Here is a 26,057-nt window from a genome sequence, read left to right on the forward strand (position 1 = left end):
ATATCTTTTTTTCTTTAAAGATTTACTTTTTATAGGAAAGGCAGAGTTAGGAAGAAGAAGAGACAAATATCTTCCATCTGCTAGTTTACTCCCCAAGTGGCCACATGGCCGGAGCTGAGCAGATGTGAAGCCAGGAGCATCTTCCATGTCTCCCCCATGGGAGCAAGGTCCCGAGGCTTTGGGCCATCTTCTTCTGCTTTCCCAGGCTTCAAGCAAAGAGTTGGATGGCAAGTGGAGCAGCCAGAACATGAACCAGAGTCCATATGGTATTCCTATGGTTGCAAGATGAAGATTTAGCAACTGAGTCACTGCACAGAGCCCAAAATAAAATCTTGAGGGGAAAAAAAGTGAGTTATGAGTAATTTGAGAAGAAACTGTAAAAGTCATTTTCACTGATCTCTTCAGGGTAAATTCGTTGTGCTGCTGCTCTGTAATATACATGAATTTTATTTAAGAGATTTTAGAAGTATATTGCCCTGTTTTTGTTAAAACTCAAAATACTAGTGAGTTTAAATGGGTCATATTCTAAAGGTATTGTGTTGAGTAAATGAAGGATTTGGTGAAGGGGTAAGGAGTAATAAGAGAAATAAATGTATTCAAAGAAAAATGTTAAAATGGTATTTCTACTTCAATACATTCTTTTAAAATTGGTCAGAAAAAAAAATTTTAATTAGGTCATATTTCAATTTGAAAATTTGTGTTTTACATGAAGTATAATTCAGGACAAATTATGTGCTTGTTTTTACATGTAGAACTTTGTTTTTAAAGAACTTCTATATTCTCAGTAAGGTTATATATTCTTTAAAAATTTACATTTTTTTTTACATGTAGAAAAAAGTTAGTTGATGAACAATCACAGGCTTCATAAGAAAAAGTATGTAGTAAGCCCAAAGAAAAATCGAATACTCCTGTCACAAGCAGTGTGGACAGTTGCAATGTCATTTCTTACGTTTATTGCGTGAGGTTCTAAATGCTAAAGGAAGACTATAACAACTTTCATAAAGTCATCATTTCTACTCAAGTTATATAGTGTTTATTATCTATTACCAAACATTTGTCTTTTGATTTATTTATTTATTTTTATTGAAAAGGCAGATATACAGAGAGGAGGAGAGACAGAGAGGAAGATCTTCCGTCCAATGATTCACTCCCCAAGCAGCCACAACGGCTGGAGCTGTGCCAATCTGAAGCCAAAGCCAGGAGCCAGGAGCTCTTCTGGGTCTCCCACGCGAGTGCAGGGTCCCAAGGCTCTGAACTGTCCTCGACTGCTTTCCCAGGCCACAAGCAGGGAGCTGGATGGGAAGCGGGGCCGCCGGGAATAAAACCGGTGCACATATGGGATCCTGGCATTTGCAAGGAAAGGACTTTAACCACTATGCTATCATGCCAGACCCACATTTGTCTTTCTAAATCACTTCTTTTTATATTATTATATCCATTATTTTAGTCATCCCAAATGTTCTCTTAATATTTTTTTTCCTGCAGAAACTTAAGTGTTTAAATTTTGAGCCAAGTTAATAAGCTTTCTGTGTAATAAAGAATACATTTTACATTTATGTGCTGTTACTGGGAGAAAATAATGCAATTTTGAAATTAAATGTTTAAGGATAAGGTTGAATTTGTGGCACAGCTTTGTCTGCATTCCATACTAGAGTACCTGGTTTCAATTCCAACTCACTTCTGATTCCAGCTTCTGTTAATGTGGATTGTAGGATCTAACTGGTTATTGTTCAGGTAGCTGGGTCCTCCCCACTTACTTGGGAGAGATCTGGTTGGATTCTGGCCCTTCTGCCTTGAGTCTTGCAAAGCCCTAACCATTATTGGCATTTTGGGAGTGGACCAGCAGATGGAACCTTCCTGTCTGTCTCCCTCTGTGTGTGTCTGTGACCTTCAAATAAAGTGAGAAAGGAAACCATTTCCTAGATTCAGGTTATTACAGCATATTCATTATTTTTGTAGCTTTTGCTTCCACTTTTATATAGTAGTCCATAACTGATAACCTAAAGTCTGAATAATTATGAGGCAAAGTTAGATGACATTTTATGTTTTATTTTCTGTTTATATTTCCATTGACAAATAAAACAAAAGCTTATTGCATTGTATTTATGAATAGGTTGACATTAAACATAATACTATTAAACATAATAAAGCTAAATATTTTTATTTTATTAAAATCATTTAATGTCTTCAAGAAACAATAATTCATTCTCCCATTTTTTCCTCAGAAATTAAGGATGGAAGCACATGCGAAGTTTGCTGTTCTTTGGCATCTAACAAGGGATCTCCACATAAATAAATCTTCATCATTTGCCCGTTCATTTGACCGGTTTGTTATAGTTTATGCTCAGTTTTTACAGTCATATCTTAGTATTAACTGTTTCTAAATTATCTGTTCAGTTTTGCAAGAGTCATATAGCAGTTTACAATCTTATTTTCATTTGGAAAAAAATCTTGGCTATATTAAAACATATGACATTCTCACTTAATATTAGACTTTCCTTCGTATCTAGCCATTGCTACTTCCTTTCATCAGATGACCATTTATCAAGTTCCAGTTATTCCAGGCACCATTAACAGTGCTGGAAGTATAGTCAGGGATGCAACCTTTGTTAGTAGATGTTCCCATTTAATCAAACATCACAAAATGTTAGGTGATAAAAGTGTGCTTCTCAAGTCTCAGTCTTCTCCATGAACCAAATTTTCTAAAGCTTATAATGGAAAATACTGACAAACTCCTTTAACTGCAAGGAAATACCATTTATTGGTAGATTCACATATTGTTGTAAGATACCGGTCTTCTCAGTAGAGTTAGCTATTATTCTTAAAGCTCAACTTCAGATCAGATATGTGCTCTGCTTTTCACTATTGCATATGCCGCCATCTTTTCCAGAAGCACTTGCCATTAAACCATGTATTTGACCCTGAAATGAATAGGGCCCTGGGTGGGGCTCTTTTCTAATAACTACCTTTAGATTGGTATCTATCGTTCTACAGGGCAGTAGAATCCCAAAGAGTCAAGCTACTTGGCTGGAGAACAGGCAAGAGATTTGAATCTTGGAGTATTTTCATTCCAAACCATTTTTCCATACCTTTCAAAAAGTCTTTCTCTGAATTAATTTTGACTCATGAAAAAAATGGGAGCAGAGGGCCTGTCACGATAGAATAGTGGCTAAATCCTCACCTTACACACCTGGGATCCCATGTGGGTGGCGGTTTGTGTCCCAGCTGCTCCGCTTCCCATCCAGCTCCCTGCCTGTGGCCTGGGAAAGCAGTTGAGCATGGCCCAAAGCCTTGGGACCCTGTACCCACATGGGAGACCAAGAAGAAGCTCCTGGCTTCGAATTAGCTCAGCTCTGGCTGTTGCAGCCACTTGGAGAATGAGCCGGTGGGCAAAAGATATTTATCTCTGTGTCTCCTTGTCTGTGTATGTCTGACTTTGCAATAAAAATAAATTAATCTTTAAAAAATGGGAGCGGAGGAACATGGACCAGTAGGAATATAGTACTGACATGATGAAAGTTGATGATATGGGGCCCAGTACGATAGCCTAGAGTCTGAAGTCCTTACTTTGCTTGCATTGGAATTGCTCATGCGTGCTGGTTTCTAATTCCAACCCACCTGCTTCCCATCCAGCTCCCTGCTTGTGGCCTGGAAAAGCAGTTGAGGACTGTCTAAAGCCTTGGAACCCTGACAGGAGACCCAGAGGCGACTCATAGCTTCTGGCTTCAGATTGGTGCAGCTCTAGCCATTGTGGCAACTTGGGCAGTGAATCAGCAGACGGAAGATGTTTATGTCTCTCCTCCTCTCTGTGTATCTAACTTTCCAGTAAAAATAAATAAATATTTTTTTAAAAAGTGCATAATATGAACAGGAGTATGTAGCTGAAACAAGACTAATTGAATAAGCTTTTTCTATTCTTTTTTTTTTTTTTAATTGTTACTGGGAAGTCAGATTTACAGAGAAAAGGAAAAACAGAAAAAAATACCTTCCATCCACTTCACTGCCCAAGTGGCCAAAATGGTCGGAGCAGAGGTGATCTAAAGTTAGGAGACAGGAGCCTGCTTTGGGTCTCTCACGTGGATACAGAGTCCCAAGGCTTTGGCCATCCTTGACTGCTCTCACATGCCACAAACAAGAAGCTGGAAGGGAAGCAGAGCAGCTGGGATAGGAACCGCTGCTCATATGGCATCCCACAGCACATGCAAGGCAAGGACTTTAGTCATTAGGCTATTGTGCCAGGCCTACCTTTTTCTACTCTTAAATATTTGTTTTAGCAGTAATATGTGCTTATGAAATTTTGGAAAGACTGTATTCTTTTTAAAGGGATAAAAAAAATTTCCTCCTCTTTTTATTGTGTCTCCTAAGATGAAGATTAGTAAATCTGTGATTAGAATTTACCCAAAAATGTAATTACCTTAAAATATTTAAATATAAGAAACAAAACTTCTAATAATGTTATTTGTAACAAGAGTAGAGTGTTACAATTATAGTAGTAGGTGTTGTTTATTTAATTATTGATGCTCGTTTTTAGGTCACTGTTCATCATGTTAGATAGCCTTACCAGTCTTGATGGGTCTACCAGCTCTGTGGGACAAGCCTGGCTAAATCAAGTCCTACAAAGACATGATATTGCCAGAGTTTTGGAACCATTGCTGTTGCTCCTGCTTCATCCGAAAACCCAGAGGGTTTCAGTGCAACGTGTACAAGCAGAACGTTACTGGAATAAGACGCCCTGTTATCCAGAAGAGAATGACAAGCATTTCATGCAAAAATTTACCTGCAACAATGGTGAATATCACATGGAAGTAGGACACCTTTATTTAGAGCTAAAATAAAATGAGAAGTGAATACAACAGAGATTGGTGAGAGAATTGCATGTGAGATTTTTTTCTCCGTAGACTTATTTTCTCCCTACCTCCTGGTTTAGCAGTGCCACATGAGCCCTGCCAGGAGACACTTGGATCAGTGACCATTCTGGAACATTTTGATCTTTTTTATCACATGGCCACAGCTCTGGCACATTCTGCATTTTTAATAGAAATATGCTGAGCTTCTTTTGTATTCCTGGTCCTGCCAAGGCTTAGTAGCTACTTGACTATGAATTTGTAGTAAGCCTGTAGTATATGCTTTATATTTGATGAATCATTTCCCTCATCTATGAAATGGGAATATCAGATGTTGTGCTTTATGACATACTTAGTGTGGAAAAAACATATAATGTGTCTTTGATTAATATTCAGTGTTCTTACACCACAAAATCCATACTTTATGCACTGTTCCTAATGTCCTTTACACACTGATAGTGATCACATAGATTAGTTGATGATACTTTAAGGACAAGAAATCTCGTTTATAACTCTTGACCCCAGTGAGGTCAGTAATAAGTAACAGTAAGCATGCTGCTGATAGTTAGAAGATGTTGGATTTCTTAAAATCCCATGAATGGTAAACAGTGAAACTACGACCAAACCTTGTCCTAGTCAGTTTGTAATCTTAGTTGCTCTCTTTAGATTCCTACACACAGCTTGCTTTCCACGAACTTGCTGTATAATCTGCTGCTTTCCAGAACATCTTTGTATTTTACCTGCCTTAGTCTCTTCCTGCCTGCTGAATTCTCACCTCTCAGCTTATCCTTAAACCTCACCTGTGTTTTCATACTTTTGCTGAGTTTGATAACATTTCATTAGTATTACTAATGTGATACTAAGCTTCCCACTTTTTCTAAAACAACTCTATCAACATGTTATGCTTCCAGAAAAGTACAGAATTGTACTCCTGCACTAATCGAAACTAATACAGGAGCACTGATATCTCTTCATTCTCAACTCGCTGTTGAGAGCCAGTACTTCACACTAGATAATTAATAAACACTTGTTAACTTTTATTAAAGTTCTACATTTGACTGCGTAGAAGATTTTTACTTCAAGGGAATGCCATTGTGATACAACAGGTTAAGCCACCACTATAATGCCAGCATCTTATACGGACATCAGTTTGTGTCTAGCTGCTCTACATTCAATCCAGCTCATTGTAATGTACCTAAAAAATGTCAGAAAATGACCCAAGTCCTTGGGCCCCTGCATCCAACTGGGAGAACAGGATGAAGCTCCTGATCTTAGCTTCAGCTTGGCAATTTGGGAAATGAACTAGCAGATGAAAGAGATCTCTTTCTCTCTCGCATGCACAACGTGTTCTCATTGTCTGTGTTTCTACTCACTCTCTAACTTGGCCTTTGAAATACGAAGTTTACCAAAACTTAAATAAAAAAGACACATTTATTTGGTACTGAAGATGTTGAAATCTGTACATACATTTTACATAATATACTCTGATCAAAGACCTTTTTTTATTGAAGACTTTGCATGTTTATGGATTTCACCACTTTTGCACCAAAATACTTTAAATTCCATGTTCTACAAATTCTTGAAAGTTTCCTTGTACTAAACTATTTAAATCCTTATACTTTACTTTTAAAAAGCATGTATAGTTTGGGGAAAAGAACATGTATTGGTTTATGTACTGTCCTGTTTAATTAAATCATAAATCTCCTCTTGAGTTGTCATTAAAACTAAATCTTATTTTATAACTTAAAAGGTCTAACTAATGATAAAATATGAAGCAATGTTAATGGGGGAAATATAGAAATTTAATCATTAAATGTTGTAAATGTAATCTGTGTTGCTGAATTTCAATTATTTTAATATTTTTTACTTAACCTCTTCTGCTGTTTTCCTCATGTGCCAGTAAGCCAAGTACAACTCCTCACATCAAGAGGAAATGGAGAAAAGCCACTTACCATGGATGAAATAGAGAATTTCAGTCTCACTGTTAACCCACTGAGTGACCGACTTTCCCTGCTAAGTACCAGCAGTGAGACAATTCCAATGGTTGTTTCTGATTTTGATCTTCCAGACCAACAGATAGAAATACTCCAGAGTTCTGACTCTGGATGCTCACAGTCCTCTGCTGGGGACAACCTGAGTTACGAAGTTGATCCTGAAAATCCAGAGAATGTGAATGTCCAAGAAGATTCTCTAGTGCCAAAGGCTGACTCTCCTGATGATGATGTTCAACAGGTTGTGTTTGACCTGATATGTAAAGTTGTGAGTGGCATTGAAGCAGAATCGGCATCAGTTACATCTGAATTAGAAATTGAAGCTCTTCCCTCAAAGGACAGTGATTTAGAGCCAGAAGAGGAGGCTATTGAAAGTGAAGATCAGTCCACTCAGCAGAGTCAGAGTGCTTTGCTGAGTAATGAAAGTCCTCATTTTCTGTCCGTGTCTGCAGAAGGAAGCAAAGAGTGTGCGGTAAATGGGATTTCCAGGAATAGCTCCTCACCTTGCATTTCAGGAAGCACACAAACTCTCCAAGATGCTGCATTTGCTTGTACGGAAACCAAGTCTAGACAGAGGAGTCACAGCAGTATTCAGTTTAGTTTCAGAGAAAAAACATCAGACAAAGTGTCAGAGAAGGAAACAATTGTTAAGGAGTCAGGTAAACAACCAGGAGCAAAACCCAAAGTAAAACTTGCCAGAAAGAAAGAGGATGATAAGAAAAAAACTTCAAATGAGAAACTGAAACAAGCCAGTGTGTTCTTTAGCGATGGTCTGGATTTAGAAAACTGGTATAGCTGTGGAGAGGGAGAAATCTCTGAAATTGAAAGTGACATGGGTTCTCCAGGATCTCGCAAATCTCCCAATTTCAACATCCATCCTCTCTATCAGCATGTGCTCCTGTACCTCCAATTGTACGATTCATCCAGGACTCTATACGCTTTCTCTGCCATCAAAGCCATCTTGAAAACCAACCCAATTGCTTTTGTAAATGCCATTTCAACCACTAGTGTAAATAATGCGTATACTCCTCAGTTGTCCCTGCTTCAGAACCTGTTGGCCAGACACAGAATTTCTGTAATGGGCAAAGATTTTTATAGTCACATTCCAATGGACTCAAATCATAACTTCCGGAGTTCAATGTATATAGAAATTCTTATTTCCCTTTGTTTATATTACATGCGTAGTCATTACCCAACGCATGTCAAGGTCACTGCACAAGACTTAATAGGCAATCGAAACATGCAGATGATGAGCATAGAAATTTTGACTCTGCTTTTTACTGAACTAGCGAAAGTAATAGAAAGCTCAGCAAAGGGTTTCCCTAGTTTTATCTCTGACATGTTATCAAAGTGCAAAGTTCAAAAAGTGATTCTTCATTGTTTGCTATCATCTATCTTTAGTGCACAAAAATGGCATAGTGAAAAAATGGCAGGTAAAAACATAATTGCTGTAGAAGAAGGCTTCTCAGAGGATAGCCTTATCAATTTCTCAGAGGATGAATTTGACAGTGGCAGCACACTCCAATCACAACTTCTTAGAGTACTTCAGAAGTTGATTGTTTTAGAGCATCGGGTAATGACTGTTCCTGAAGAAAATGAAACAGCTTTTGATTTTGTTGTATCTGACCTGGAACATATAAACCCCCATCAGCCCATGACTTCTCTTCAGTATTTACATGCTCAGCCAATCACATGTCAAGGCATGTTTCTTTGTGCAGTAATACGAGCTTTGCATCAACACTGCGCATGCAAGATGCACCCACAGTGGATTGGTTTAATCACATCTACTCTGCCTTACATGGGAAAAGTTTTACAGAGAGTGGTTGTTTCTGTAACACTTCAACTGTGCAGAAATTTGGATAATCTAGTTCAGCAGTACAAATACGAAACGGGATTATCCGACAGTAGGTAAGTTAACTTTACCTCTTTAATATTTGTTATTTTTATTGGGAAGATTCACAGAGAAAAAGCTCTTCTGTCCATTGGCTCACTCCCCAAGTTGCCACAACGGTCGTAACTGAGCCAGTTCGAAGCCAGGAACCTCTTCCAGGTCTCCCATACGGGTGCAGGGTCCCAAGGCTTTGAGCTATCCTCCGTTTTCCTAGGCCACAAGCAGAGAGCTAGGCGGGATGTGGAGTTGCTGCAATTAAAACCAGTGCCCATATGGGATCCCAGAGCATGCAAGGCAGGAACAGGCACTAAGCTCTGGCTCCAGGCCCCCTTACCTCTGTTTTTAACATTTTCACACCTGATATACCCAAAAGTTGCAATTTGAGTGAATTAGTGCTCTTAAAAACCCTGGAATGTGAAATGAAGGAATATTGAAGCTGTTCCTTTCATTTTCTCCACAAGGGCTGGAATTAATGTTGATAGTAAACTTGACTGATCTGAAAAAAGTCATAGGATACTTAGCAAAGGATTTTTTCTAATATTTTATCAAAGTACAAATTTCAGACTGAAATTTATGAATGGTTCTCATATTTTATTTCATGTTTTAGATTTCTTTGGTGGCAAATTATGTGTCTCCAGGCTATGTGCTATTTTTCCTGGAAAAATTAGCCAAAGATGTGATAGTTACTACCTGTAATGTAAACAAGTCACCTATATTGTTCAATAATAATAAGCCTACCATTCCCCAGGAATAGGGATCCTTTAGCTAAATTTGCCCATCTTATGTATAATTCTTTGGCAAAAATAAATCTAATAATTTAGACAACTCATTTATAGATTAGAAAAAGTTGTTTATCCTGTTACTCATTTTATTAATGTAATATTTATTGAGCATCTATTGTGTGCCTGCTAGGTACTGGATATATAGTATTGATAAAATATGAATACTATTTTTACAGAATATTTATCCAATGCATGCATTTTTATTTCAGGCCTCTGTGGATGGCATCAATTATTCCACCAGATTTGATTCTTACTGTTCTAGAAGGGATCACAGCCATTATCCATTACTGTTTGTTGAATCCAACTACACAATACCACCAAGTAAGACTGTGTAGATATTTGACTTCTGTGGAAACTTCTGTTTGTAACAATACCATTTGTAGCACTCATTATCTTTCCTGCTCCCCATTTTAATAGCTGTTGGTCAGTGTAGATCAGAAGCACCTATTTGAAGCACGCAGTGGAATCCTTTCCATCCTTCACATGATCATGTCCTCCGTGACGTTGCTGTGGAGCATACTGCATCAGGCCGATGCGTCGGAGAAGATGGCTGTTGCCGCCTCTGCATCTGTTACCACTATTAACCTTGGAGCCACAAAGGTTGGACAATTCCTGTTTAATCTGTGGCACTCGGGGGTATTTTAGGGCTTAGCTGATCATCTTTTTCAGAATATATGATTAATTTGGTAGTCTTTATTCTGCGTTGGTGAAAGTAATTCATTATTAAATTATTTTAACGATTTTGTTGAAAAACAAATTCCAGCTTTTTTTAGTAAAGTAGTAGATCTATAAGCTGTCACATTCCAATTTTCAAACGTGCCTCTCACCTCAGAAAGATTCCTCAGACCTGTTTTCACTCACTGCTGTTTCTATCCCTAACACAAATCAATTGCTAATCTGTTTTCTCTCCAGAGTTGCTTTTTCTGGTTAAATAATATAAATAGAATAATGCCATAATCCACCTTAGTGTGTACCTTCTTTTCATGTGACTTACATTTTTAGGGTTCATTCTGCATGCTTTAACTTGTTCTTTTTTCAAGAGATTTTAATTTTCTATTTGTAATATCTAAAGTCTTACTAAAAACAATTTACAATTACACAAATATTTAAATGTTGCAGTTTTTGACCTAGCAATGTCTTTAGGAATAAGCCTTAAGGTAATCATAGATAGGCAAAGATTTTTATTACAAATAAATGCCAACTTTAATACAAGGTTTTTATTACATCAAATGAAAGATGCTAAGCAATAAGTAAGAAAGTGGTTAAATAATTCTTTCAGTGTTGATGTATAGCTAATGGTTATTCACATCTTTGAAGAAGCCTGCCACATGGAAACATGCTTATAAATTCAGTGAAAAAGAGATGTTATATGATTGAAAAATGTTTTCAGTTATGAAAAAATAATTTTATCTGCTGAAAAAGGAATAATAAACAGTAACAGTGACTATCATGATAAGCTTAATGATCAGTCAAAAATTTTTTCTTGTTGGTATTCAGTTTTTCCTTATATTTTCAACATTACATGCATGATTAAAAAATCATGTTAGACTTACAGCCTTCAATAACCTAATCTTATTCCTATATCTGATTGCCTGTCTCTGGGATTCACTCCTGTGTAATTAAGGGAAGTGGTCCACTTGGACCATTTCTCCTACGTACTGAGATTTGTTTGAAACTCTGTAATGTTTCGTTTTATTTAAATGTAAATTGGAAGGGGTTTTTAATCTCTACCGATTTTTAATTAATATATCAAATAATCAGTTGGATTTCATACGTTTTTGTCATAAAGAGTTGATTTGCATTTAAGTGATTAGAAGTTTTTATAGTTTCTTTGCTTTGTAGAATTTAGTATACACATTGTAGTTCCAATACTATTAAAGATTGTTGTTTTTTTAAAGTAATGGAAAGTAGAAATATTGAACAACTATGCAGAAAAAAGTGCATCCTAGTTATTAATGTCTTCCTATGTTTTAATTGTACCTGTCATTTGCTTCAATTGTTTCAGAACTTGAGACAGCAGATCCTTAAATTATTGGGCCCCATTTCAATGAACCATGGTGTACACTTTATGGCTGCTGTTGCATTTGTGTGGAATGAAAGAAGACACAACAAAACTGCTATTCGGACCAAGGTATATATTAGCCATTTGTGTTTTCTTCTGATTGTTACACACTAATTTTCAACTCTCATGGGTTTCAGTCGTGCTGAGGTAGATTGGAAGATAAAGAGCAAAATTGTGTCTCACTCAAAATTGTAAGACTTTCTGACAGAAACGCTAGAGCTTTTGATGAAACAGAGTTCTTAGGTCATAATTCTGGATCTAACCCATTTCACAAGGCATTTACAACTGTATAATGCCTTAAAAAAAAAAAAAAAACTACCATGGGCTCAGCATGGTGGCCTAGTAGCTAAAGTCCTCACTTTGAATGCACTGGGATCGCATATGTGTGCCAGTTCTAATCCCAGCAGCCCCACTTCCCCTCCCAGCTCCCTGCTTGTGGCCTGGGAAAGCAGTTGAGCATGGCCCAAAGCTTTGGGACCCTGCATCAACATGGGAGACATGAAGGAGGTTCTAGCCTCCTGGCTCCAGATCGCCACAGCTCTGGCCATTGAGGTCACTTGGAGAGTGAATCATCGGAAGGATGATCTTCTTCTCTGTGTCTCCTGCTCTGTATATCTGACTTTCCAATAAAAATAAATCTTAAAAAAAAAAAACCAATAAAGTCACCATCTCTAAAGGCTTCAAATGTGTAGCTCCACATAGGAGTAATAAACCAAGGGTGAAGATGTTGGAGATCCAACAAATTGAGATTCCAACACAGAAAAAGAGTAAAGGTAATCTCTGGTGTGGTAGTAACAGGAGAGTTGTCAGTGTGGCATGAGTAACCAGCCTGAGAGTCCCAGTTCATGGTAGAACAGAAAGATGTCTGACAGAATTGCTGACAAGTAATTTTAAGATGACAAGCACAAGGTTAATTATGTGAAGGATTTGACTATATATAATTAGAGGGGATTTACGGTGTAAGGGCACTTAGGGATGATGCTAATAAAAAGAAAATACAGCAAACTGAAACAATTTTAACTCTAGCCGAAACAGAAATTTGTGTAAGAAAAGAAGTGGATTAGCTAGCATTGTATTTAGAACAGCTTAATCTGATGCTTGCTATGCTGGCTTCCCATGATGACGTACCAGTTTGAATCTAGGCTGTTCTTTTTTCAATCCAGCTCCTTGCTAATGCTCCTTGAAAAGCAATAGAAGATGGCCCATGTTCTTGAGGCCCGGCTACTAACCTGAGGTTCCTGGCTTGAGCCTTGACTTGTCACAACCATTTGGGCCATTTAGGGAGTTAACTGACAGGTGGACAATATCTCTCTGTACTTCCATGTCTCTTTTTGTCACTCTTTCAAATAAAGTCTTTTAAAAAGATATTGAAATAGCACAGTATATAACAGTCATTTGAATATGAGGTGCTAATTTATATAAAATTGTAATACAACTGTGACTGCAGGAAACAGAGAACAAGTATAAGATGGCTAAATCTTTTTAAGTTGGAAAGCAATAGGTAACATTTACAATTGTGGAATTGGGGGTCAGCATTGTGGTGTGACAAGAACTGCTACCTGTATCACCACTGTTCTTTGTGAGTGTTGATTTAAGACTAACCTGATGCACTTCCCTCACAGCTGCTCACGGTTACTCCTAGAGCAGCATGCAAGATGGCATAATTACTTGGGCCCCTGCCCGTACCTGGGATACCAGGGAAAGCTTTATATTCCGTGCTTCAGCCTGGTTCAGCCCTGACCACTGTGGCCATTTGGAAAGAGAGTCAGCAGAGGAAGACAATCTTCCTTTGTCTCTCCCTCTCTGTGAAAAACTCTACTTTTTAAATAAATAAATCCTTCTTTAAAAAATTGAAGATTTGCCAAAGAAAAAAAATATTTACAAGTAATAAAAAGAAATAAAAGTGTTGACTATGACTGTTTCTGATCAAAGGAGATATACTACTATTTTTTTTGTTGTAATTTTGTCCTTTTTGCTTTTTAGAAATGTTGCATGTAAAATTGATTTTAAAAAATGTCAATTTTACCTAGTATAAGGACTTTAAGAATGAGTCTTAAAATAGTATCTTAGGGGATACTGTGGTTGTATATTATGCCAATCTAACACCTGCAGTACTAGTGTGCTCATGTCCTGGCTGCTCTACTTCTCATCCAGCTCCCTGTTAATGGTCTGGGAAAACAGCAGAGAATGGCCCAAATCCTTGGGCCCCTGTACCCATGTGAGAGACCTGAAGGGCTGCTGGCTCTCAGTTTTGCACCAGCAAGCTCTGGCCATTGCAGCCATTTGAGGAGTGAATCAGCACATGAAAGATTTCATTGTCCCCCTCTCTCTGTCCTTTGTAACACTTTCAGGTAAAATAAATATTTTCAAAAGTATCTTAATTCTGTGATTTCCCTTAAAAGACTTAACATACACACATATGTACATAAGTAAAATAATATGTATCACCCAGGTGATTCCTGCAGCCAGTGAGGAACAGCTCTTATTGGTCGAACTAGTTCGTTCCATCAGTGTCATGCGAGCAGATACTGTTATCCAGACTGTGAAGGAAGTTTTAAAGCAGCCTCCAGCCATAGTCAAGGACAAGGTAAGAAAAACATTTTCATTTTCTTTTATTTATAGGTCAGTTTCAGAAGTGATGCTGATCAATAAGACATTTTCCTGTAAGGTAGTGTCCTTGTAACTATAGTGCAGATTGCAGCAGGGACTGCAAGCGGTCCTCACATTGCTTTAAGAAAATGGTTACAGGTATCTCCATCAACCCGGGGCATGCTGTTTTTTTCTGTAAGGAGTGAGGAACAGTCTGTTACTCTTTTTTTGTTCTAAGATACTTCAAAGGCAGTCAGAATCTCTAACCAAATAGAAACATTTACTCCTCATTTAAAGATAAAACAAAGAAACCGTGGTTCACTGTTTACTCAGTTGTTGCCAGTTTTCAAAGCTTCTGTATTTTCGTTTCCTGAATGACACTTTCAGTTCTTTAAACTTCTTGTTTTGCCACAATGGTGATTACTGTGAATGTCATTTTTCCCTATGTCCAATACTATGCTTTATAAGGGCTGCAGATTATGAGCACCATAGCTTCTTCATTCACATTGTTTTGATCTAATTAGGCAAATAAAATTCTACCAGTTAGTGAAATTATTTACCTATGTTTCTGCAACAGTCCCAAGAGGCCAAGTTGTCTTACAATGTATTTACCAACTGCAAGCCTGAAGACTTCAGCTACTGAACATGCTGGAATTCTTTTTTATCTTTCCTTAAACTGACAAAGGAAATAAGCTGTTTGTCCTGGTGAATAGCTTTTATTACCTTATTACCTTATTAATACTTTGCAGACTACAGATTTTGCTGAAACGAAAGTTCTTATTCCCATTAAAATGCTCATGAAAGCTCAGTTGGCATGGTGCCTTGAGTATCCATTTTTGCCACAAATTAGGCGATGAATGAGGTTTCAGGAAACAGGTTACACCCCAACATAGTCTGATAACTTGGACTTAAGTTCTAGCTCTGTTCGACACTTGATTTTTATTTTGTGTAGTAAATAGGAATAGCAGTTTCAGAAATTAGTGTCAGTGGACATCAGGATGATTCGTTTACTAACTTGCACAGTATGAGCACTTTCTATTATTTACAAAGTTTTATGCTTTATGTAATAGCCACATTTTAAACTATCAAGAATTGATCTAAATCTGAACGAACTGTACTAATTTAAACAGACTCATGTACACATTTAATAAAAATGAACTTGATTCTGGTAGCATCAAGCATTTAAGAGACTTTGAAGTAGCCAATTAAAGAGTAAATGCATCATTTAGCATTGATATGTTGGGGGAAAATTAAGAACTTTCTGTTACTTCCATCTGTTTTCAGGTTTTAGATAACCTTGTGCAAGTTTTCCCTATTAAGAAGAAGAGGCAGATGCGTGTTTTGTTTTGTTTTGATTTCAAATGACAAAATAGTATTTCATTTGGTATTTTTTTTAAGTTCCTTACTAAAAATATAGGATAGTTGCAGCAATGAAAAAGCAAAGGCAGCTTTTTTCCTTCACTATAAAATTGATTTCTTTTGTTTATAGAAACATCTTTCTTTGGAAGTCTGCATGCTTCAGTTTTTCTATGCTTATATTCAAAGGTAAGATTATTGATGTGGATCTCTCCTTACTGCATTAGAAATGTGTAAAAGTTAGGAAATACAGGAACAAAGGCAACTGAATCCTTTCAGAAAGTTAACACAATTCTTCCTAAAACTAAAATCCTAGAAACGGAAAAACATTGTTTTCTAGCAATGTTAATACAAGTGAGGAGTCTATTAATGACTAAGTCTTACAAATCACACACCTTCCCAAAAACCCAACACTACTGAAGACACATGGGTGTCAAAACACTGAGTTATAAGAAGTCATATACTTAAATATAAATGATAAGTACCTAATCTTAAAAATGTTTAATGTCACTGAACCCTTTACTGAAGATTAGGCACTCCAGTGTTTCTTCTTAAAAAAAAATAGTATGAAATGTTTGATATTCTGTTTCATGTTTATCTGACTGCTAGTGAATTTGAGTTTTGATAAACTTCTTGAAAACCTGAATCTTTATCCTCCATTGCATGGATAATTCCCATTTTAATGAACAAATGTGGCATCTGTTAGTGATTTATGACACACTCATAAAGTTACTTAATGTATTAGTTTTTGCTTAGAGTACAAGTTGCCTGAAACTTTAGTTTAGATACAGAAAAGTGTTAAGATTGAAATAATGTAAGCTTAATTTCTTTTTAAGTAAAAGACTGATGTTTAGGAGATAGATTGACAGCCCTTCCTCTGAGACAGAGACTTATAGGTGAAGAAAAAATAACCAATATAAGAAGGAAATAGACCAGGGTAGGGAGTAGCCAACTATGTCAGCAGTTAATCTGAGAATAATTTTATTTCTCTTCTACTTTTGAGAATTCTTGTGATAAATGGATTTTCTTTAGAAAAATTGCTGGGCTATGAAATTACACTTGAATATTTTAAGTGTGTTTGGTATCCTTCTTGCATAGTAGTAGAAAATGTAAAGCTGTTAATATTTTCTATCTTAGCCTATAAATATTTGGGAATATTTCGGGGAAACTAATAGAAATATGTGTCCAAGACTTGGAAAATATAAAGCAAGTTAAAGTTTACTGTGACTTTTACATTTACAGAGTGTATTTATTTTGCAGAATTCCAGTGCCTAATTTAGTGGATAGCTGGACATCACTGTTGATACTTCTTAAAGACTCTATACAACTGAGTCTTCCAGCTCCGGGGCAGTTTCTTATACTTGGGTAAGCAATTTGATTTGAAAATATTATTTTGAATTAAAGGCTAGTGTTGAATGTCCTAATTGCTGAGTAAGATCTGTTTAGGGTGACCCTGTGATCTTTACTTTGCCATGGGATTCTCAAAGTACAGAACTGTCTGTGTAAAGCCAGGGAGAAAGGAAGGGGTTATAAAGGGAGGGAACAATGAGTTTTTATATATAAGTATAATAACTGTGCTCATTGTAAACTACTATTGCAGTAGTTACTTTTTAGTAGAACCAAAGGATCAAAAGAGTAAGGGTTGAGTTTCATGATAAAGGCAGATTTCTAAGAGGAAGGGTATTTGAGCTGATCTCCTAACATAAACAGGCTTGGACAAATAATTGACTTAATCTCTTGATTTATATTGATAACTTGTATAATTAATTTCATAACATGCATGTCACCCTTACCTTCCTCCAGGAACCATGATGTCACAGACATCATGTGTTTTCTGCTCAACATTATTCTTGGTTCGTGTTAGGCCACTAATAAATAGTTCTTCAGTCAGAAAGTGCAGGAGTAAACAGGTGGGAGAAGATGCATTGTGACAAGGTACATTGTCTTGTTCTATGGTAATGGACAAGTCTCTGCAGTGCTGAATAATAAGAGTAGGTGAAAAGGAAGATGAAAACTCAGGGGAAAGACCTTCAGTAGGCAAAATAATGGCATATTTTGTGTTAGTAGGCTAGATTAGAGAGGACCACGGCTAAGCTGCTAGTGCTATTTAAGGAGAAGATATGCCAAGTGTAACAGAATAAAGAAGAAAAAGGCTGTCTGAATAGCCGGGAAAGCACATAGCAGAAAATTGGAAAGCTGCATATCATTCAATGTTCTAGAAGCAAAGGATGGTTAACATTTTTGGAGAAGTTAAAGCGAAAAATAATATATGAGATTATGTTTGTTGAAAACTTGGAGAGGCATTGGTGATTGAAGAGAGGAATTTGGCAAGGTAGTTAGTAGGCATGCAGAATATAAATGTGAGAAGGTAAAGCTGGATTGATTTTGAAGTAGTTTGATCATGAGAAGAAATGACTAGGTAGCAGGAGGGAACATGGCTTGTAAGTTGTCATTCTTCGAAAGGAATGCCTGAAAATAACAGCAAAGACCCTGAAGTTGAATTTGGTGTGGCTCAAAATTATTTCACTTGTTGAACACAATGTTTAGCATCTTCAATATGAAATGTGATAATATCTACCCTATAAAAACTATAAATATTGGGTAACTTAATAGTCATTAAATTCTTATAATAGTGCTTAGATGTTAATTTTCCAAATGAAGAATAAAAAAGATTCTAGAGAGAAGGGGACTTATTCATGGCAACAGGTTTAAGACAATTGGGAGGCAATGAGGACAGGAAATTGCTGAAAGCAAGAAAATGTGCATTAAGACTGCTAGTCAGTCTTTGAACGAGCAGTATTGAAATCACCTGAAAACTTACTAAAAATGTAGAATCTCGGGCTCAACAGAATCACACTTTTATTAAGGTCTCCAGGTGACTTGTGCATCCAATAAAGTTTTCAAAGAACTACTGAGAATGTAAGGATAGAGTATAAACTTTTTCTCTATACTTTTATATTTGGTTTGGATAGTGCAATAGTGTCATTAATATGCAGCAACACTCAATATGTTACCTGAATGGATATAAAACTATCCAAATGCAGAGACCTTTGGCAACTTATTCAACTTTTGTAGCAGGGACAGTTATTTAAGGACTTTTATCCTTATTCTTGAGAAGCTAATAGGTTCAGGTTGGCAACCAACGGTCTAGAAAATTTTGCAGTGAGAGAAAGGGAAGGAGACGATTCTTCAGTAAGGTAATCACAAGTTTGTTGGTAAATGTGGGATTCTAGTCTTTCCAGGGGGCAGAGAAGAAATAGTGGGATAGTGGTGACAGCTTGAGGAGGATGGAGCAGCATATAGTAGCTGAAAGATACTAAACATAGGAAGCTAAAGATCCTGCGCAAGACCACTGACGCTCACTGGACTCTGTTTTGCTCTTATCTAAAATAAGAGCTGTGAGAGTGCAGACAGCAGGAGACTCTGAACTCCTGGATCAGAGACTCTTATGGTCACTAATATTCATGATTTGCAGTGATGAGAGTTAAGTGCAGAAGCTGGAATCAAAGCATTGTTGAAAATTTATGCTGCTTCTGTTCTCAAGTTCCGATCTTCACCTGTTTAACACTGGGCATGCAAAAACAACAAAAACTTCTCAAAGGCCATGAGTAACATCTGCCCTGCCTAACTCTGAGTTGTATAAAGTTCTTTGTATTTTCACCAGATAATCCTGCCGATTTCACTGAAAAATTAAGACCATTTATTGTCTTTTCACATATTTTTTACTTGCGTCTACCCTGTAAGACTGTTCTGTTTCATCACTTTCCTTTCTTCCTTTCTCTATTCTCAGATAATGAAGGACCATACCTCCTTTTCAATAAGTGTGTATTATGATTCATATGAAAATCAAGGCTGAAAATTTTCATATATACTGGAAACAAATTCCCTTTTTAAAAATTTGATTGTTTTATCACCAGCCATCCTACTGATCCTCTAAAATTTCCTAAATGTAAAACTAAAATTGATATAAAGGTTGCTCTTTGATAATAGTTACACAAATCATTTATCTTTAAGAAAACCAAGTCATTCCAAATCAAAGATGGACTCCCAATGAAACTGTTAAATGTATCTTGACAATAGGATGCTGGACTGTCAACCATTGTTTATGCCAACAATGTCATGATACACTTTAAATCCTAGAATGATGGGGCTTCTGACTCTTGGTGAAGGACTATACTATTTTAATGATATAAGAGAAAACTGTTGGGGGTGAATATTGGAAAGGGGGAGGGGAAATCCTGAGCCTATGGAACTGTATCATGAAAAATTAAAAATTAAAAAAAAACATCAAAGTAAATGTTGAGTAGACTCTTAGCAATTTGTAAGAATGGACATTTTTTCTTTATGAAATATTTTTAATCTATTATATTTGTAGCACCAAGTTATTTTAAATTTTAAAGCAGATTTTTACACTTTGATACATGAAACACATAGAAAAATACAGTACACACTTGACATGTACAAAAGATGTAAGATTCAAACTTGTTAACTATTAAATCACAAAAACAAATTAGGAAAAATTATTGGTGTTTTGTATGGACACTGCCTAATCACCATACTTTTATCTATGTAAAGGTGACTGCTGTCTATCACGATGGATAGATTTTGCCCTGTTTTTGAACTATAGTGTATATAAATTTTATTGTCTGAATTTGTTTGCTCAACATATATTTACTAGGTTCATCCCTGTAATTCACATAGCTACAGTTTATTTTCATTGCTCTCTACTATTTCATTGTATGAATATGCCACAACTTCTCTGCCATTCCTGGACATTGGTGTTCCTTTTGGTTGTTGGCTCATACAAATGATGCTGCTGTGACCATCCTGTACTTGCTTTCTCATGTACATGTAAATGGTTTTCAGTTGGGTCACACAATATGCACCTCTTTTCATTAAATATTTAAAGTAGCAATTGAGGCCACATGCCACTTACTGTGAGAATTTGCAGCATTTTTCTTTAAACTAATATTTTTTTGCCCCCCCCCTTTTTTTTAGGGTTCTGAACGAGTTTATAATGAAAAACCCAACTTTGGAAAATAAAAAAGACCAAAGAGACCTTCAGGTAAAGTTTCCTGATTTGACTGCTGTTGCCACTCATGCCCTTACCCTGAAAATAGAAGAATCAAAACAATCTGTTTTTAGAAACACACTGTGAAAGTTACTACCAAGCTGCTTGTTTGTGTGTGTGTACAGAGCTAGCAATTCCTTGTTTCTTTAGGATGTGACTCATAAAATAGTGGATGCAATTGGTGCGATTGCTGGTTCCTCTCTGGAACAGACAACATGGCTGCGACGAAATCTTGAAGTTAAACCTTCTCCCAAAATAATAGTGGATGGCACCAATTTGGAATCTGATGTTGAAGGTATTGTTCCTAAAACATTTTGGCATGTATTCACTAAGAAGTCATTGCAACAAGCATTGTAAAAATTTCATGTGGAGTAAGTAGCACTTTTTTTTTCAGTAGGAAGACTTCTGCCTATATTTTTACATGTCTTGTCTCTTTTATCTAGATATGTTATCACCTGCAATGGAAACTTCAAATATAACTCCTTCTGTGTATAGTGTCCATGCATTGACATTACTCTCAGAGGTAAATAGTATCAAGTTTTTTCACATGAACTTTCAACTAAGCAGTTTCAGAACTAAATATTGTCAGGTAATTCAGATAGGAGCATTTTAATTTGTAAAACCATTTTTGTAATTCTGGAGATCACCATATAAAGTTCTGACCTTGTCAGATTTGAATAGTTTGTTAAACATTAAATCTTGCTACTCTCTCCTCATACTACAAATATATTTTTGAGAAGTGCTTTTCATGCCACGATGGTGGGGAGAAGTAGAACTTCTATTATGCCTCTAACTACAAAGTATTGTATAACTTACCCAACATTTTTTTGTGTGTGTCTTTTTTATTATTTTTTTGACAATCTTTACATATCTAAATAGGGTAAAAAGGTTCAAGGGCTATAGGAAAGTGGGTAAGACTATTATTTCCGTATTGTTTCCTTCTTGTTTAAAGGGGGGTATTAAGGGAGAAGGCCCACCCATTTTCCCACCCTCCCCAGGTCCTGCATGTAGGGTATGCTCTGAGGTTCTTACTCAGGTGGTTTTGATAGTTCACTAGTTATGAATCACTGCCAATCATGCCACTCCAAGCACTATGAGGTCTTTGAAGAATCCACCAATTGACACAGTCCATCATAGAGTCTCCATTTGCCCTGTATTTCACTGCCAACTTATACCTGAGGTGGTTGTTTGACCTGTTCTGTCTTCTGTTTATTCTTGGTTAGGATTCTGAGTCCAGTATTTTGATTGGGGAGATCTCCAAAGAAATGTTGAGGTGATCCCAGAACAGAATCTTGCATGTACTAGCAAGTACAGGGGCCGGCACAGTCCATTGCCCTGATCAGCTGGTGGTTGTGATTACTGGGTTGGTTCTGTTTTCAGCCTCAAATTCTACTGGAACCAATGGGTGTTGCAATCCAGCCAGGTTCTGCCCAGCTCATACTTGGCCCTCACATAAACCAGTGGGAGCTGCAGCCTGGTTGGAGCGACCCACAATAACCCACACCAGGCCCGCCCCCTACCCTGGTTTGCCAGTATGTGTAGCAGTAGTCCAGTCTGTTACACACCCCATTCCACCCCAGCCCCTGTCCTAGTTTTCATGCCCTCCCATGGAAGTTGTAACCCAAGAGGGAGGAGCCCACTATTTCCCTACTGGCCTCTCCCACTCCCAAATTATGCACTCTCCAGGTGGTTCTGCAGTTTAAATTGACAGATTAGCCCCCAGTGCCAGCTTTCTGCCAGCTGATGCTGTGGCTAAGCCGAAACAACCCTTACCCACTCTGATTTTGTTTGCACCAGTAGGAATAATCAGCCCAGCCTGGCTTTTCCCTGATCTAGTCCACATGAAGCACACAGGTGTTGTAGCCCTGCTTAGTCTGGTCTGCCCCTATCCCAGACCATGCTCTCCAGTGGCAGTAGTTGTGCAGCAAAGGAACCACCCCTTATTCCCCTGCCGGCTCCACCCCCTCCCTTCCTGGTTCTCACGTGTGCTGGTTTGGCGCTGTAGTCACATCTAGAACTGGAAAACTCACCTTGGCATTCCATATTGTGCACTAGTTTTTGTTGCAACTGAACCTGGCTCGACCCACATTGTTCTGGTGCTCAGATTCGCCAGTGGATGTTGTGACCAGATTCAGCCTGGTCTGCCCCCGACCCATGCCAAATGTATGCCAGTGGGACACTTTCCATGACCTGTTCTGGGCTGTTTTCTATCATGTTTCTTGCACTTACCTGCCGGGTCTGTGTCCTGCCAGAGGAATTGACCAGGCTTCTCCATCAGAACCTCTCCCAAGGCCAGATTTCATGCATACCAGTGGATCCATGAGCCAGCCCTACTCAGTCCACCTCCTGTCCTAGCAGAAATAGTGGCTTTTCCTAACTGGCCTTCAACCCAAACTGGTCCTTGCTGTTGGATGTTTCAGCCTAGTCATGGTTTGTCCATACCCACATATGGCTCAAACATGGCTCAGTAGGGGGTTGAGACCTTGCCTAGTCCATCCCACATCTACCCTGGTTCTCCAGGACACCAGAGGGTGTTGGAGTCTGGCCCGGCTCAATGCATCCAATCCCAGTCCACATTTGTGCCAAGGGAGACTACAACTGTTTCCCATTCAGAACGCAGCCCCCATTCCAATCCACGCGCCCCTTGGTGGTAACCTCCACCCAGCTATTGTTGTCCCCTTAGCTCCCCAACCGGACCTGTTCCCAGCCATAGATCACTTGCCTGCCAATGGATGCTCTGACTCAGCTTGGCTCAGCCCCTCACCTGTCCTGACCTCTGCCTTAGATACTGTGGCTTAGCATCCCTGACTGATGCAGACCAGTAGGTGCAAGAGCCTAGCTCCACATGACCTGTGCTCCATGCTGGTTTCTAGTTTCGCTTGTGGGCTAAGGTTTACTGAGTTCTGCCCGGTCCATCCTGTTCCATTGCCAATAGACACATTAGCCAGCTGTTGGAGCTACTTTGCCCAACTTGTCCAACCCCCAGGTCTGGACCACAGGTTCACCAGTGGAAGCTATGACTCACCAAGGGAGTTTCCCAAGTTCCTCCACTTAATCCACTCCCAGACCCAGTTCTCATACACGCCATTGGGTTTAGGCCAGTGCCCGGCACAGTCTGGCCTTCCATTTGGCCTTGTATGAGCTGGTGAATGTTGCAGCCCGGCCCACCCTACACCCTATTCAGGATGTACATTTGGGTGCTGCTGCCAGACTATTGGTTGGGTGTTCCTTTACCTGTGACTGATGGCAGTTTCCTTGGTCACACCTAGCTTCATGCATCACCACCCCAACTCTTGAACTAACCAATGGGGCTAGAATTTCCACAGGTTTTGACCCACACATCCCTCAGAGAATCTACCCCCAGTTATGGTTCTTGAGTGCTAGTTAATGTAATGGCCCTGCTTAATGTGACCCTTCTCCTGATCCATCCTCATGTCAGGTAACAGGATATGATTCTGCTGGGCAAGCCCCAAGGCACAGCTTTTGCATGGACTGGGATTTGGTGGTCAGCATTGTTCAGTGATTACAAGTTCTTCAGAGGAAAAGTTACTGTCATTGGGAATCTTTAGGATTGATTCACGTCCTAGCAGCACAGTGGCTTCAACCTGGAGCTACCTAAGCAGTGATTCAAAGAACCAGATCCCTAGAGCTCTGCGACAGGCCCGGGGACAACTCACCACATGCACGTGGTGGCTGACATCTGGGATCCAGGCATGAGACGCCCCATCCTGAGACCCACCAGCAGCCAGGAGGCTGCTGGAAATTTATACTCCCAGGCCCAAGGTCATGCCCCCCCAATCCCATTCATTGCCCAATGGCTGGTGGCTCCTGGACCTGCCTGGTCACGGAGACCTCCCCCCTTGGTGTACTCACCCCAAAGGGAGCAGCCCCTGGAGCCCAGGCAGGTCCGGGGCCAGCTCACCACGTGCACATGGTGACTGGCATCTGGATTCCAGGCATGACACACCCTGTCCTGAGACTCACCCAGCCAACATTTTTTATATACATGCTCTGACAAGCTGTTTTTTTTATACCCTTACATTTTATTTTTGTTTCTCTTTTACCATGTGGGTGCTAAGGTCTACAGAAATCTTTGTAGGTAATTATGGTAATAACTATTACCTAATTATAGGTAACCTTAGGAACCTAAGCAACCCGGTTTATTTGTTTGCCAAGTCAAGAAAAAAGGACACTGAATTTCTAATTGGGAATTGTTGATTTTTCCCTGTTACATTGGAAGACTCTTAAGCACTCTTTTTTTATACTTCCCTACCTATTATATATATTATAAATCCATATCTATACTTTATAATGGTCATAAAAGCAGATTATTGCACAAAGCATTAATAGAAAAATGACTTGAGATCTAAATTTAGACTTCTATTTTGTAACATTCTGCATTTTCTTGGAAACTGCTGATTAGGCCCTCTAGATGTTGTCAATTTGAATTCATAGATTATTCCACTTGATTTTTATGTTTTATAGGTTCTGGCACACCTTTTGGATATGGTTTTCTATAGTGATGAAAAGGAACGAGTTATTCCCCTGCTTGTCAATATTATGCATTATGTTGTGCCCTATCTCCGAAATCACAGGTTAGTTTAATAGGTGTAAATGAATACCTGCCTGTTAAAGATAATTTTTATTACATCATTGTCATTTTTTAAAACTTATTTTTATTGCAAAATCAGATATACAAAGAGGAGGAAAGAGAGAAAGGAAGATCTTCTGTCCGTTGGTTCACTCCCTCAGCAATCGCAACAGCTGGAGCTGAGCCAATCCAAAGCCAGGAGCCAGGAACCTCCTCCAGGGCTCCCACATGGTTGTGCAGGGTCCCAAGGTTTTGGGCCGTCCTCAACTGCTTTCCCAAGCCACAAGCAGGGAGCTGGATGGGAAGTGGAGCTGCCGGGATTAGAACTGGCGCCCCTAAGGATCCTGGCACGTTCAAGGCGAGGACTTTAGCCACTAGGCCAGTGCACCGAGTCGCATTGTCATTTTTAGAATTAACCTTTAAAAAAAAAGGGGGTTTCACCTTATGTTTTTATGGTTTGGGGTAGCTTATACAGGAACCAGTTTGTGGTGCAGGAGATTGAGCTTCTGCTTAAAGTGGTTATATCCCATATCAGAGTTCTGACTGAAATCACATTGATTCTGGTTTCAATATAGCTTCCTATTAACGTGCCTAGGAAGGCAAAGGAAGTGGACCTCTGCCACCTACAAAGGATCCCTGGTGGAGTTTCTGGCTCCTGGCTTCAGCCTGGCTTACTCTTGGATGTTTTGGGCATTAAAGAGCAGGGATTAAACTGGCAATTTAAAGTTCTCTTTCTCTGGCACTGCCATTCAAATAAATAAATATATTTTCGAATACTATTGATATTTTGTGTTTTATGGCATTGTCTTGTGTAAATGTGAGTACTTACATATAACTCAGTGTGGTTAAAGTTAGACCAGACACGTGAATGTGGTTTTTT

At 38.5% G+C, this 26,057-nt stretch overlaps 1 protein-coding gene across 1 annotated transcript in view; it reads left to right on the top strand.

The window, feature by feature from the left end:
* DOP1A (DOP1 leucine zipper like protein A) overlaps positions 1-26,057 on the top strand; it is a 103,620-nt gene that overhangs the window by 63,127 nt on the left and 14,436 nt on the right. The window contains exons 18-30 of the mRNA XM_040983684.1: positions 2,226-2,326; positions 4,532-4,788; positions 6,745-8,743; positions 9,718-9,829; positions 9,926-10,108; positions 11,514-11,639; positions 14,023-14,157; positions 15,649-15,704; positions 16,776-16,880; positions 20,514-20,580; positions 20,737-20,881; positions 21,030-21,109; positions 25,072-25,181. Of these exons, the coding sequence (XP_040839618.1) occupies positions 2,226-2,326; positions 4,532-4,788; positions 6,745-8,743; positions 9,718-9,829; positions 9,926-10,108; positions 11,514-11,639; positions 14,023-14,157; positions 15,649-15,704; positions 16,776-16,880; positions 20,514-20,580; positions 20,737-20,881; positions 21,030-21,109; positions 25,072-25,181 (3,476 nt within the window). The remainder of the gene's footprint in view (positions 1-2,225; positions 2,327-4,531; positions 4,789-6,744; positions 8,744-9,717; positions 9,830-9,925; positions 10,109-11,513; positions 11,640-14,022; positions 14,158-15,648; positions 15,705-16,775; positions 16,881-20,513; positions 20,581-20,736; positions 20,882-21,029; positions 21,110-25,071; positions 25,182-26,057) is intronic.

This window comes from Ochotona curzoniae, unplaced genomic scaffold (assembly GCF_017591425.1).
Source record: "Ochotona curzoniae isolate NIBS_2020 unplaced genomic scaffold, NIBS_Ocur_1.0 contig_3819, whole genome shotgun sequence".
Taxonomy (NCBI): domain Eukaryota; kingdom Metazoa; phylum Chordata; class Mammalia; order Lagomorpha; family Ochotonidae; genus Ochotona; species Ochotona curzoniae.